General features: G+C 42.8%; 1 protein-coding gene across 1 annotated transcript in view; it reads left to right on the top strand.

Moving 5' to 3' along the window:
- Window positions 1-6,216: 6,216 nt before the first annotated feature.
- Window positions 6,217-15,003, top strand: part of LOC124777990 (odorant receptor 30a-like) — a 71,429-nt gene continuing 62,642 nt past the window's right edge. The window contains exon 1 of the mRNA XM_047253559.1: window positions 6,217-6,299. Within this exon, the coding sequence (XP_047109515.1) occupies window positions 6,225-6,299 (75 nt within the window). The 5' untranslated portion in view covers window positions 6,217-6,224. The remainder of the gene's footprint in view (window positions 6,300-15,003) is intronic.

Raw genomic sequence — 15,003 nt, forward strand, 5'->3', positions numbered from 1 at the left:
CCACCGGGGCCCCTACAGATTTGGTGTCAGAAGTCCTCGCGCCCACCACCTACAGATTTAGTGTCAGAAGTCCTCGCACCCACCGCCTACGGATTTGGTATCAGAAGTGTGCGAACCGCCCACTACAGCTCTGGCCTGCAGATCTGGTATCTGGAGTCGTCGACACCGCCACTGCAGGACTGACACCACAGAGTTGTGGTCATTAACGATGTTTTGGCAACAGCTGCAATGAGCAATTGGTCGGACGTAACTACGTTACGTATGGCAAATTTGCGACTTGCAGGGGAAGCCAAGACGTTCGAGATGTGCCATGAGACGCTTAGTAAGGCGAGCACGTTTGAAGAATTGGCAGATGGGTTACGACAAACATATCGTAAGCAGAATAGTGCAAGATTTTTTAGGGAGAAGTTAGCTAGTTTGACACAGAAGGTCAATGAGACAGTAGGCGAAAATTAATTCGCAGACCTACGAATTATGGGGTAATCCTGATGCGGATCGTGTATTACTACGAGAGGCAGAAAACAGAGCCCTCTATGTATTCTTCAGGGGAATTCCTGAAGATTCGCGTAGGGTTAGGATGGAGAATCCTGGGGATTTAGCTGCAGCACTGCGTATTGCAACGCATCTGCAGGAGATAGACATTGCAACAATGGTTCTCAATGATAAACGCATCTTTGCGTCGGAGAGGAATTGTTACCGTTGTGGGAGGAAAGGTCACGTAAAGGCTCAATGCAGACAGCCGCAGTGCTATGCTTGTAAACGTTACGGTCACAAGGCGAATGAGTGTCGTAGTAAGCGGAATGGTAACGGGAATAAACAGGAAAAAGCGTTAAACGAGAGCTGGAGTGTTTCGTCTGTCAGAAGACATTCCTGGTAAGCAGAAGTACAGTGAAAACTAGTACAGAGACGGATTGTTGTTTGATGGGTGTTGTAAGGAAAAAAAGATGTAAGTTTTTGATTGATACAGGGGCACACGTATCTGTTGCTAGTCTAGACCTCGTGGGTAGGAGAAGACTAGGTACACCTATGTACAGATTACGTGGAGTAGGGAATAGTGAGTTGCAATCATTGGGTACAACACAGCTCGTTTTTAAGATTGGAACTGTAGAGTTCGGAGAGCAAATGGAAGTGTTGCCAACTGTGGGACAAGGGTATTCTGTGATTCTCGGACTGGACTTCCTCGATAAACACCATGCCAAAATTAGTCTTTCACAGCCTACAGTTGGACTTAGTGAAACTTGTTTTCAATGGGTACAACAGCTGTAAATGTTTCTACGTCGCGAGGTGCATCCGTTGCTAAGATGTCACCAATTGAACCGCGTACAAGGGCATTAAAGATGATCGCGCATGTCAAAGTGCCTTCGGATACAGGGAAGTTAGTTTGGTTGTCAGTAGGTACCGATGTACCACAGCAGAGACTATGTGTGGTGGAGCCACTTGAGAGCAATGAAGCATTAGATGAAATGCATTGTTTTATTAGGAGGAGCGTTGCGCGCGTAACGGATATAAATGGGGAACTGATGATTCCGGTCAGTGTAGATAATTTTGGGGCAGATGAATTGGATCTCCCAAAGGGTTTAGTGGTAGCAAGTTTGGAAATACTCGACGATGAGGATGTAGGTGAATCCCAAGGTGATTATAACGTCAAGCAAACCGTCAAGGCATCTGTACTACGTGATAAGATTCGTCATTTGGAGAATGGTGATCGGAAAGCTATGGAAGCTTCGTTATTAGAGTATTTAGATTTGTTTAATTCAGAAGGTCCATTACCAGCAACTCCTATTACATAGCACCGTATACCGACTGGTGATAGTCCGCTGGTCCATAGAAAACCATACAGGATAGCGAAACACCTACAACCACTAGTGGAAGAATTTATTAATCAACAGCTAAGGGACGGTATTATAGAGAACATAGTGGTAGTCCCTAAGAAGTCATTGGGCGGTACTAAAAAGTGTAGGTTTTGTTGTGACTATCGTTTTTTGAATGCACGAACTATAACAGATGCGTATCCAATACCGAACATCACGGAAACATTGGACAGCCTGGGTCGGTGTAAATATTTTTCGACACTAGATCTAAAGAGTGGGTACCATCAGATAGAAGTAAGTCCCGAGGATAGACCGAAGACGGCCTTTACAACAAGCCTTGGTCACTTTCAGTATCGCAGAATGCCATTTGGGTTGAAAAACGCTCCTGCTACTTTCCAGCGTCTGTTACATTGTGTGCTTCGGGGACTGAAACCGAAGATTGCTATGGTACACCTCGATGATATTGTTACTTTTTCGCTTAATATAGAAGAGCATGTGGAACGACTGAACGAAGTATTTAGTAGGCCAAGAGCGGCAAATCTTACGCTTAATCCCTGAGGTGCATAGGCACATCATCTCAATATATGGGTTTGAGGCACATGTGTTACAAGAAGTTCTAGCCACTTGAGAGAGAACAAAAGCGGTTTCCTGGGATTGGAATTTCAAAGTGCGCCACTTCCCATCCATGGGCAATGGTATTTAATATCGCGATCTGTAATTAAGATATTGGGAGGGTTTGACATCCGCAGCATGCAGATATGCATGCAAAATAATTTTATTTAAAAAAGAGGATAAAGTGTCACTAGAAGGCTTCCTAAGAGACAATCTCCATTCCTTCTGAACTGACTATGCAAATATAGACGAGATGTGGCTCAAATTCAAAGATATAGTAGCAACAGCAATTGAGAGATTCATACCTCATAAATTGGTAAGAGATGGAACTGATCCCCCGTGGTACACAAAACAGGTCCGAACACTGTTGCAGAGGCAACGGCAAAAGCATGCGAAGTTCAGAAGATCGCGAAATCCCGAAGATTGGCTAAAATTTACAGACGCGCGAAATTTGGCACGGACTTCAATGCGAGATGCCTTTAATAGGTTCCACAACGAAACATTGTCTCGTAATTTGGTAGAAAATCCAAAGAAATTCTGGTCGTATGTAAAGTACACAAGCGGCAAGACGCAGTCAATACCTTCGCTACGAAGTGCCAATGGTACTGTTACCGACGACTGTGCCGCTAAAGCGGAGTTATTGAACGCAGTTTTCCGAAATTCCTTCACCAGGGAAGACAAATGGAATATTCCAGAATTTGAAACACGAACATCTGTTAGCATGAGTTTCTTAGAAATAGATACCTTAGGGGTTGCGAAGCAACTCAAATCGCTTGATACGGGCAAGTCTTCAGGTCCAGATTGTATACCGATCAGGTTCCTTTCAGATTACGCTGATACAATAGCTCCATACTTAGCAATCATATACAACCGCTCGCTCACCGATAGATCTGTACCTACAGATTGGAAAATTGCGCAGGTCGCACCAGTGTTTGAGAATGGTAGTAGGAGTAATCCATCGAACTACAGACCTATATCATTGACATCGATTTGCAGGTAACATATTTAAGTGATTAACACTGCGAGATCACAGCTTAATGTATGCTCGAGATAAGCTAGTGCAAATGTGATGTGCTGGTAACTTAATAACCGGTATAATCGCCAGAACGTTGAATGCAAGCTTGCAAACGTGCATACATTGTATTGTACAGGTGCCGGATGTCAGTTTGTGGGAAGGACTTTCAAGCCCGTTCCACTTGGTCGGGATAAAGAATTCTGGTTGTGGATGACGCAGGAGCTGTCGTCCGATGATGTCCAATACGTTCTCGATTGGAGACAGATTTGGTGATCGAGTAGGCGAAGGTAACATGTTGACACTCTGTAGAGCATGTTTTTGGTTGCAACAGCGGTATGTGGGCGAGGTTTATCACGTTGGAAAACACCCCTGGTAAGCTGTTGATGGATGACATCACAACGGATCGAATCACAAGGCTGACTTTGAAATTTATAACCACGAGAGTACTCCTACCGTCATACTAATCGCACCCCAGACCACAACCCAAGGTGTAGGTCCAGGGTGTCCAGCAGACAGGTTGGTTGCTACCCCTCAACTGGCCTTCTACTAACCAACATCCAGCCATCACTGGTACCGAGGCAGTACTAGCTTTCATTGGAAACACAACAGACCTCCACCCTGCCCTCCAATGCGCTCTCCCTCCACACCGCTGCAGTCGCAAATGGCAGTAGGTTGGGGTCAGTGGAAAGCACGCTACAGGGTGTCTGGCTCGGAGCTGTCCTTGAAGTAACCGATTTATAACAGTGCGTTGTGTCACTGTGGTGCCTGGTGCTGCTGAAATTGCTGCTGCAGACGCAGTACGATGCGCCAGAAGCATACGCCGAATACTTTGGTCTTCTCTCTTGGTAGTGCCATGTGTTGTGACCGCAGAAAATTTTAATTTTAATTTTTGCTTTTGTGACCATAAGAAGAGTCCAGGCTCCATAGTCGAACCGCCATCCGACATTAAGAAATAGTCCACCAGGACGTAGGTACAAGATAAGCGGCGGAGGCTGCCAAGTATGGCTTGTTGATCAAATAACTTAGTGTTTTTGCGCAATGGAAGACGCAAACGCCAGGACGATAATACAGCAAGAGAGTGTGTCAGTCATGTCCAGAAAAGACTCTTGTGGAACCAAATTAAGTTGTGTGCAGCTAGAAACGAAAGTGTCGTGTGCAACCGAAGGCATTCTTGTGCAAGCCGACCAATTAGAAACAAGAGTGTCGTGTGGAACCATAGGCATTCTTGTGCAATCTGATCACTTAGAAATGAAAGGGTCGTGTGAAATAAATTAACTCGTGCGCACACAAGTACATGAGAAACGAAATAAAAGGCCAGGCAGCAGAACAGCTAGAAGCAGAGATTCAGATGCAGATTCAGAGCCAGTGCCAGCGGGGCCGAGTAGGCCCATAGCAGCCTATACAGCTGATAAAGACTTCAACTATGAGAAGACGGTGACAGACTCTGGTGGACACTCAGGAACTGCAGGTCAAGTAGGATTTTTAGAGTTTCATTGGAATAGTGTTGAACAGAGGCTATCAGTCTTTGTCTCAATTACTTAGAGAGATTCCAGTGCTAACCAAGAACAAGAGATTGCTTTGTACTTGTTTCTTATATGTGCCGGCATTTAGCTTTGAAGTAGCAAGTCCGAATAAATAGACTGAATTTTACTAAGGGGTTTATGGTCCAATACCTCACATAAATATATGTGAGAATAAATTTGATAGAAACTAACCAGTCTTTTCTGCCTATTACAGTTCTGTAACTTATTTTCAGGAAATTTATTTGCTTCAAACCAAGGAGATTCTCTCCCTCTCATCTCCAATATAAAGGTTGACAGCAGTTTATAAATAACCCATTGTCGGTAATGTCCTGATTGCGCTGCGCAGTTCGCACTTACTTCATTCTGGTATAGTGAGGCTGTGCCGGGATGCGACACACATGGCCGTCCGTAGCTCGGTCTTTTTGCTACCATAAATTCTTGTGACCACCGCTGCCAGCAGTCATATACTGTGGCTACATTCCTGGCAAGTCTTTCTGTAATATCGCAGAAGGAACAACCAGCTTCTTGTAGCCCTATAACACGACCTCGTTCCATCCATTGATAATGCGATAATGGCGTCTTTGTCGCGTTAAAGGCATTCTTGACTAAGATCAACTCACCGCGTCCAATCTCAAAGGTAACTAACGGTCACGACAGTTACAGCGTGTATTTAAAGCAAACCTGATTTGCACCCTCTTAGTGGCGTTCTAGTGGGCTCTCTTACGCGACTTGCGCAAATTTGAATAGACATCGGCTTTCAGACGTAGAAACACATCTATCTTTCGTTTATGTTGCATACCACCTTCTTCGTGTTGTTTTTTTTCCGTCAGTGAATATAACGTGTGTCTCTCCTAAGAGTCGTCAGGCATATTTTTTCTTGTGTTTTGGTAGATATTTGCAATTTCGTTTTTGCATTGCTCAGCTGGAGTCACTGCAAACAATTACTGCTCATCACGCCTTTCATGCGACGTGCAGTGTCAACAGAAAGCGTCAGTTTGTTTCCTGTCAAAAAAAAAAAAATTAAATCGGAGCGTTGAACATCGGCGTTCGGCAAGCAGTTGTCACCAGGTCCCCAGTAATCTGCGTAGTATATAAAAGCCACACATGTTCGTTTTGCATTTTAAACGAAGAGCGTGGTGGGGAAAAAGGGTTTCACATCACTGCACTACTTGCTTAGTACTGGCAGCCATGAATAGATGAAAGAGTACCACCTAACAAGTGCTTGCTATCGTCTGCAGCTCACTGAAGACGCTGCAGCGTGTGATGAGTCCTGTGGCCATGACGCAGTTCATGTGCAGTGCATCAGGGGCGTGCATCACCTTGTTCCAGGCCACATTCGTAAGTAACAATTCCAGTTTCTTTATAGTTTCTTACTAATAAAGTACATGAATTACTCTCCCTTCGTGTTATCGATAACATGTAAAACGTGACTTTCAGCTAAAACAGGCTTCCAAAATGTTGCAGAGTGTGACACGCTCAATATTTTTTGCCACGACGACATTACAATAAATACGGAACAAATCACCTACGCCAGTGTGTTGTTTTCTATACCCTGTTTCTATGTTGAGAGAGTTTGAATACATTTGTTGTACGAAATAAAAAACTGCAGAGTAGTTGAAGAATTCTATAGACTTTCATTTGAATATTAAAAGTCCAAAATGGCAATCACCATGTTATGAAATCGTAAATATTTTCAAATGCACGAATAACTGTTGTAATAGGTTCAAAGAAACAGTCTAGTTGTTTTGACTCAATTATCGAAACAAGCTGGTTAGACGCAATATACACTGCTGGGCAAAAAAAGGGAACCACCCAGTGGGTAGGAGTAAAATAAATGAAACTTCGCGGCTTGAGAGAAAGAGTGTGACGTTGTTTCAATAACTACAGGATAGAATCAAATTTACAAAGAACATGGTAGTTTGAGGCCACTTATCAGTAGGACGTTACACCCCCGCGGTCTGTACCCACACAGTAATTCGTTCTGAAAGGGTGTAATGAAGCTATTTTCTCCTCTCCGGAAACAAGTTGCCACACACCTGTTGTAACTGGCGTTTGATATCATGGATGTTAGCACTGGGACGGAGTTGACGTCCGAGCTGGTCCCATACGTGTTCTGTCGGGGACAGGTCTGTGGATCTTTTTCTGGTAACAGGGGTAACTCAACATTACACAGACAATTCATAGAGACACAGGCTATGAGTGTACGATCACTAGCCTGTTAAAAAATGGAACCACTATAATGTCGGATGGGAGATAACACACGAGGACGCATGATGTCCTTGATGTATTGTTGTGCGGTCAGAGTACCCTCAATCACTACCACTCTTGACCTGACCTGATGGCCCTCTGGACCATGATGCCAGAAGTAACACCACTGTGACTCTTCAAAACATTGGAAAAATAGGACCTGTCTCCCAGTCGCCACCATACTCGTAAATGATGGTCGTGATGCAATGCCGTTCATTAGCAGTCCTTGCATCCCAGTCACAGCACATCTCCAAATGCAGCTGTTTCTTGCAGCCTACGCTTGAGGCAGTAATTCACCAGGTCAGCTGCTGCTAGTCTCTGAACAATGGTGCACGATGACACAAAATGGTGCAGAGCATCCTTTACTCGTTCTTGGATGGCAGAAGAACAGATGTGATGGGGTTATGATGTGCTTGGTGTATAATATGGTGGTTCTACCTTTTGGTGGTCAGACGTGGTTGACCAGAACCTTCACTACGAAATGTCTGCCCTAACATTCCCGTGCTACTCAACATCGAGCCTCTGTCACATCCAAACGACCCACAAATCTGGATACTGCACCGATTCTACCAGCTGACCAATGGAGAACACAACTAGAATCCATTCAAACTCTGTCCCGCGTCACAAAGAAATTATGCAATGGGACGGAAATCAGTAGATGTGATGTACATGTACAGACAAACAAATGACTACAGTTTCAGAAAAAACTGAATGATTTATTCAAGAGAAATGGCTTCACAAACTGAGCAAGTCAATATCATATTGGTCCACCTCAGGGCGTTATGCAAGCAGTTATTCGGCTTGGCATTTATTGAAAATGTTGTTTGATGTCCTCCTGATGGATATTATGCCAAATTCTGCCCGACTGGCGCATTAAATTGTCAAAATCCCGAGCTGATTCGAGGGCGCTGCCCAAAATCCTCCAAATTTTTCAGTTTGGGAATATCTGACGACCTTACTGGCCAAGGTAGGGTTTGGCAAGCCGAAGACAAGCAGCAGAAACTCTCGCCGTGTGCGAGTCAGCATTATCTTGACTGAATTGTAAGCCCAGAATGGCTTGCCATGAAGGGCAAAAAACGGGGCTCGGAATATCGTAGACATAGGTGGGAGGGGGGGGGGGGTGGGGAGGGGGCAACAGTCAGGTTAGTGTCCCATTGTCCAGGGTGTCTGCAGACAGAACGGAGGGCAACACCGAGAATGTTCAAGTAAACTTCTTGGATCATGTTCACGGTAACCTGAGTGAGTGAACCCAAGTCATGGCACGAAAAACACTCTCAAAAACATCACTGATCCGCCTCTAGCCTGAACTACACCCTCCACACACTGTGGGTTAAACACCTCGTTGGGACGTCATGCACTCGACGTCTTGTATCATCTGAAGAGAGAAAAAAACCATAACGCGTCTTAGTACTCTATACGCCTCGAATCAGCTAATGTCCAGTTTCTACATTATTTGGCCCACTGAAGATGTACGTCTTGATGTGTCATTGTGAGAAATGGGCTTTTGCGAGATACCCGGCTTGAAACATACACTGCATGAAGTTTCCTTCGAAATGTTCGCTCGGAAAGTGCTTGAGGCCGGCCTGCATTCACTAATAGCAGAAAGTCGTGTCGGGTTTGAAACCGATTGCCATCAACAAGGCGTGACACTCGTTTATGGTCCCTGTCATTTAGGGTATCATATATAATGTATAATTTATTTCACACGATATACTGCGAATTATGGATGAAGGACAACTGACAGATTCCGTATTTTTAGATTTCCGGTAAGCATTTGACACGGTACCGCATTGCAGGCTGTTAACGAAGGTAAGAGCATTTGGAGAAAGTACACAGATTTGTGAGTGGCTCAAAGACTTCTTAGATAATAGAGCTCAGTATGTTGTTCTCGACGGCGAGTGTTTATCAGAGACAAGGATATCGTCAGCAGTGCCCCAGGGAAGTGTCATAGGACCGCTGTTGCTCTCTATATACATAAATGATATGGCGGACAGAATCGGCAGCAATCTGCGGTCGTTTGCTGATGATGCCATGGGCGATTCTAGAAGTAGGTCGGGGGGAGGGGGGGGGGGGGAATTAATGGCGGGGGGGGGGGGGGAATGGATTATCGCTTAACAAAAGGAGAGTTGGTATCCTCCACCGACAAATTGGTAAAATGTGGTGTTGCTTAAAGTAGTTTTTGGTAACTGTTTTGGAGTTCAGGGTAAAAACGTGTCTACAGAATGTGTGTGCCCGGGAAAATAATACGATTTGACCGAGACGTCCGGCGATTTCGAAGTTTTTGTCTAGGGTCAGCAATTTAAAAGGGAGACGCCCATTTAAATGATATTTATTGGTTTAGATAGTAAGCTATTTGCCGCTCTTATTCTTTTGTTAAAATGTGTTTGAAATACATTGCAACCTATATGCCAACATAATTATAAACAAAATGATTGAATCTGTTGAAGTAATATATTCGCTGATTTCTGATGTCATTTTATGTAGTGTAATATGCTACTCCATTGGGGGGGGAGGGGCTATAGCCCCCATAGCCGCCCCCTCCCCCCCCCCCCCTTGCCACCGCCACTGGATGATGCCGTGATGTACGGTAAGGTGTCGATGTTGAGCGACTGTAGGAAGATAAAAGATGACTTAGAGAAAATTTCCAATTGATTTAATGAATGAAAGCTAGTCCTAAATGTGTAAAAATGTAAGACAATGCGGATGATTAGGAAGAACAAACATATAATATTCGGATACAGTATAACTAGTGTCCTGCTTGGAAGAGCCAAGTCGTTTAAATATCTGGACGCAACGTTGCAAAGCTATGTGAGATGGAACGAGCGTGTGAGAACTGTGGTTGGGGAAGGTGAATGGTCGACTTCGGTTTATTCAAAAATGGCTCTGAGCACTATGGGACTTAACATCTATGGTCATCAGTCCCCTAGAACTTAGAACTGCTTAAACCTAACTAACCTAAGGACATCACACAACACCCAGTCATCACGAGGCAGAGAAAATCCCTGACCCCGCCGGGAATCGAACCCGGGAACCCGGGCGCGGGAAGCGAGAACGCTACCGCACGACCACGAGCTGCGGACGACTTCGGTTTATTGGGAGAGTTTTATGAAAGATTGTTCACCTGTAAAGGAGACCGCATATAGGATGCTGGTGCGACCTATTCTTGAGTACTGCTTGGGTGTTTGGAATCTGCACCAGGTAAGATTGAAAGAAGACATCGAAGCAGCGGGCTGCTAGATGTGTTACCAGTAGGTTCGAACAACACGTAAGTGTTACGGAGATGTTTCGGGAACTCAAATGGGAATCCCTGGAGGGAAAGTGACGCTCTTTTCGAGAATCACTACTGAGAAAATTTAGAGAACCGGAATTTTAAGCTGACTATCAAACGATTCTATTGCCGCCAACATACATTGCACTTAAGGTCGACGAAGATAAGATACGAGAAATTAGGGCTCGTACAGAGGCATACAGATTCTCGTTTTTCCCTCGCTCTATTTGCAAGTGGAACAGGGAAGAAAATAACTGGCAATGGTACAAGATACCCTCGCCACGCACCGTACTATGGCTTGCGGAGTATCTACGTAAATGTAGATGTAGATATATAGTATGTATTATATAATATATATGAATTACGTATTATATTATATGATGATGATGATGTCCCATACTCCGAGGAGCGTAGATGGACGATGCGGGACACCCGCACCGCTGACTAGGCAAGATCCTAGCAGAGGTGGTTTGCCATTCCCTTCCTCCGACCATAATGGGGATGAATGATAATGATAAAGACGATACAACACCCAGTCATCTCGAGGCAGGGAAAATCCCTGACCCCTCTGGGAATCGAACCCGGGACACCGTGCGCGGGAAGCGAGAACGCTACCGCAAGACCCAAGAGCTGTAGACATTATATTATATATATTCGACCACTGGTCTATAATATTACATGGCTCTGAACGGTACACCATTCCTTGCAGATACATTGGACAGTACATGTTGATAAACCAACAATTTGGCCAACTTCATTCACTGTGTATTCATGGGTACGTCTGAACACGATCTATAAAACTATTTTTAGCCTTTTATTTGTGAAACATTCAATTTGGAAATCTAGATTCGTCAAGACATAAATCCTCTTAAACCAAAGAGTAACTATAATGTAATGTAATGTAATGGTTTTTATAATCTGCAGATGTCTATGTTTCTCACGATGTCATTGAGCATGTAATATTTTAAATCCACATGATCTGCACTTTTAGCATTTGATGGCAGTTTTTAGATCCATTTCAGAATGACCTAATGTAAAGGCTGAAAACGGTAGCGAACTCAATAAAGTTCTCAACAGCAAATGGAGCGGTTTTTCATTAACTGATTAATATTTTCATCAGAGTACTTATAAATTCAGTGTTTATCAGGCAATGTTCAATGACGATCTACAGTTTGTCTTACTCTGTGTACAAAACCAGTTCATCAGTTTGTCGTAATTTTTCAACTGTGTTCGTGTCCCATATATCTTTCTCCAGCTTTCTCCAAAATATTTGCAACGATAATATTCAAGCAGCTTCTTAAATATCTAATTGCAAATAAAAATTACCCAAGTTACAATTTAAATTTAAAATTGTTTCTGATATTGAGAATGTTGTTTACACATAAAGTGAGAACGCAGTTAATTTATTACACAATAAATTACTAGTTATCAATATATTCTGTAATCTGTCAATAGCTTTCGACTAAGTAGATCGCAGTATTATGGTGTCACATGAAAATTTGCAAAGTGATTCAAGCCATATTTCTCTGTACGTAACAAAGAACGTCAAAAGCAAAGAATTATCCATAGTACCCTGCACATTCCAGCTTACGACTCTCACTTTCTGTCTCATTTATTACTGGTTTACCATCTGTAATATTATCAGATACAATACTTGTTTTCAGAATGAATTTTCACTCTGCAGTAGTATATGCGCTGATGCGAAAGTTACTTACTTACTTACTAGAACCTGGTCGGTACACAGTTTTAATGTGCCAGTAAGTTTCAATAGGCCTACTTGTTTTGTTTGTAGATATCACAAATATAATGATAAATGGCAATAATGTTTACGAGTATGTTACTAAACGGTTTCTAGGAAATTCACTGTCATTAACTCTGAAATGAAAAAAAAAAAAACTCATTCCATGCAGTTCAAACCTGAAAGAGGCTTTCACCGATAAAATGTATAATATATGTGCCCAAGCCGATAGTAGAGGACTACAGAGCTAAATTTTCCAGATTATAGTTTCATAGTATATTTAGCTGCGAGAAACGTACCACTGAACTACCAAATTGACTAAACAATTATTGATTTGCCATATGAGTGCTGTCAGATGTATATGGTATAAAGCTACGAAAAGACATCGTTTGCTTACTTTCATTCCATAACGTGTAGGGAATCTCATTAATGATGCAGTTTAAAGAGTTCAAAAGTATGTAACACAAATTATTTGTGGTTTGAATTCACGAATATCTTGCACAATCTTGTTTAAGGGATTGGAATAGGCCTATTAACCACAGTCCCTCAGTACATTTGTTCATTAATAAAAGTTGCGATGAATAATACAGGGTGATTCACGAACATCTGCAAATATTTTAATATGTTATTCTACAATTAAAACTAAAGAAAGAAGTTCATATAAACATAGGTCCACAAATGTTTAGTTATGGAGTTACGGCTGATAAAAAAGGTTTTGCCTGAAATTTAGCAACTTCGCTAATATGAAGCCATCGCAATACTGTACGAGGTTAAAGCACGATTTCCATTTATTTCGTTGTTATTGATCTGGTGAATCTAATAAAACATGTCCCATAAGTGTATCTGCAGTAGTTTTCCAGTAGACCTGCGTCCAGAGAAGCAAAGAAGTAATTTCGTAAAATTTTAAATTTATTAACTACTTGGCCCAATTTGTTCTTTAAATTCCACACAACTGCACAAAGTTTTCAACAGAACTTGTAGAGAATTTAATTTTGGAAAACTGATGGTTATAACAACTGAAAATATGAATGTGTCAGATAATCTGCTTTTATGAATACCATAATACACGTTAATTCTTGTTAAACATGAAAACACAAAGCTGAGTGTTAAGGAAGTTGTACAATGTACATACAACTTCACAATACAATCACAATAAATGTTCAAAAATGTCTCCACAGAGTTCAATGCATTTAGCTGCACGTGTATGAACAGATCTTTTTGCTCGTTTCAGTTTCACAGGGTTGTTCTTCATTTCGTCTATTGTATTCATAATACGAGCTAGTAATGCCTCACGTGTGTTGACTTCGTCCTCATAAACTATGTCTTTCATCCCTACCCATACACAAAAATCCATTGGTGTTAAATCGGAAGATCTGGATGGCCACAGACGTGTAACACCACGACCAATTCATTTCTGGGGAAAATGTTCATTTAAATGTGCAGTAACGCCGATGGTGAAATGTTGAGGAGCACCGTCATGTTGAAAATACATTTGCTATCGCGTAGCAAGTGGAACATTTTCGAGTAAGCTGGGCATTTCTTCTTGAAGGAATTGTAAGTACGTCTCTCGCCAATTAGACGTCCTGAGAAAATGAATGGTTCAATAAAGTGTGTGTTCATTATACCACACCACACATTTATGCTAAATCGCTGGTGGAATTTGAGTTGCACAGTTGCATGTGGGTTTGCTTCAGACCACACGTGCTCGTTATGTAATTTGTTTATGCCATCTCGAGTAAACTGTGCCTCATCAGTAAGTAAAATGTATTTGTGTAACTGCCGATTAGTACGAGGGCGGTTCAGAAAGTAACCTCCGATTGGTCACAGTGCGGGTTGTGGGGGGAGTAGCGACGCCATCTGTGCCTTCACGCACTCAACAGGCCAGTCGGCATCAAGCCGTGGTCGAGTGAACGTCGTACCTGCGCTAGTTTAGTTTTTGTGGCAGTTTGAAATGTGTGCTGCAATAGAAAACCCCGCCAAATGTGAAGTGCGTGCTGTCATAAGGTTTTTTACAGCCAAAGGATATTCTGCAGTAGCTATTCATCGTGAGCTTTGTGCCGTGTACGGACCAAGAGTTATGAGTGAAGGAGTTGTCCGTGAATGGGTACGTTTATTTAAAAGTGGACGAGAAAACGTTCATGATGAAGAGAGGAGTGGTAGACCATAATTGGTGACTGACGAACTCGTTCAGACAGTTGATGCAAAAGTTCATGAAAATCGAAGTTTCTCAATGTCGGAGTTCTCTACTGGTTTTCCACAGATTTCTAAGACTCTCTTGTATGAGATAGTGACAGCAAGATTGGGTTACCGTAAGTTCTGTGCACGATGGATGCCCAAAATTCTTACCGACCACCACAAAACTCAAAGAATGGCCTCTGCATTAGACTTTCTGTCACGTTATAAGGACGAAGGAGAACCATTGTTAAACAGAATCGTGACCGGTGACGAAACCTGGATTAAGTACGTGAACCCTGAGACAAAAGAACAATCAAAGATGTGGGCACATTCAAATTCGCCTACCAAACCAAGAAAAGCCTCGCAAGATTTTTCTGCCAGAAAACTGATGGCAACGGTGTTTTGGGATGCCAAAGGGGTGTTGTTGGTTGAATTCATGGAACGTGGTACGACCATTAATCAAGACGTGTACTGTGAAACGATAAAAAAGTTACGACGGGCTATACAGAACAAACGCCGTGGTATGCTGACTTCCGGTATCGTTTTTTTGCACGATTACGCCCGTCCTCACTCTGCTCGCAGAACAACGGCCCTTCTTGAGTCCTTCAAGTGGG

The sequence above is a fragment of the Schistocerca piceifrons genome, chromosome 2 (genome assembly GCF_021461385.2).
Source record: "Schistocerca piceifrons isolate TAMUIC-IGC-003096 chromosome 2, iqSchPice1.1, whole genome shotgun sequence".
NCBI classification, from domain to species: Eukaryota; Metazoa; Arthropoda; class Insecta; order Orthoptera; family Acrididae; genus Schistocerca; species Schistocerca piceifrons.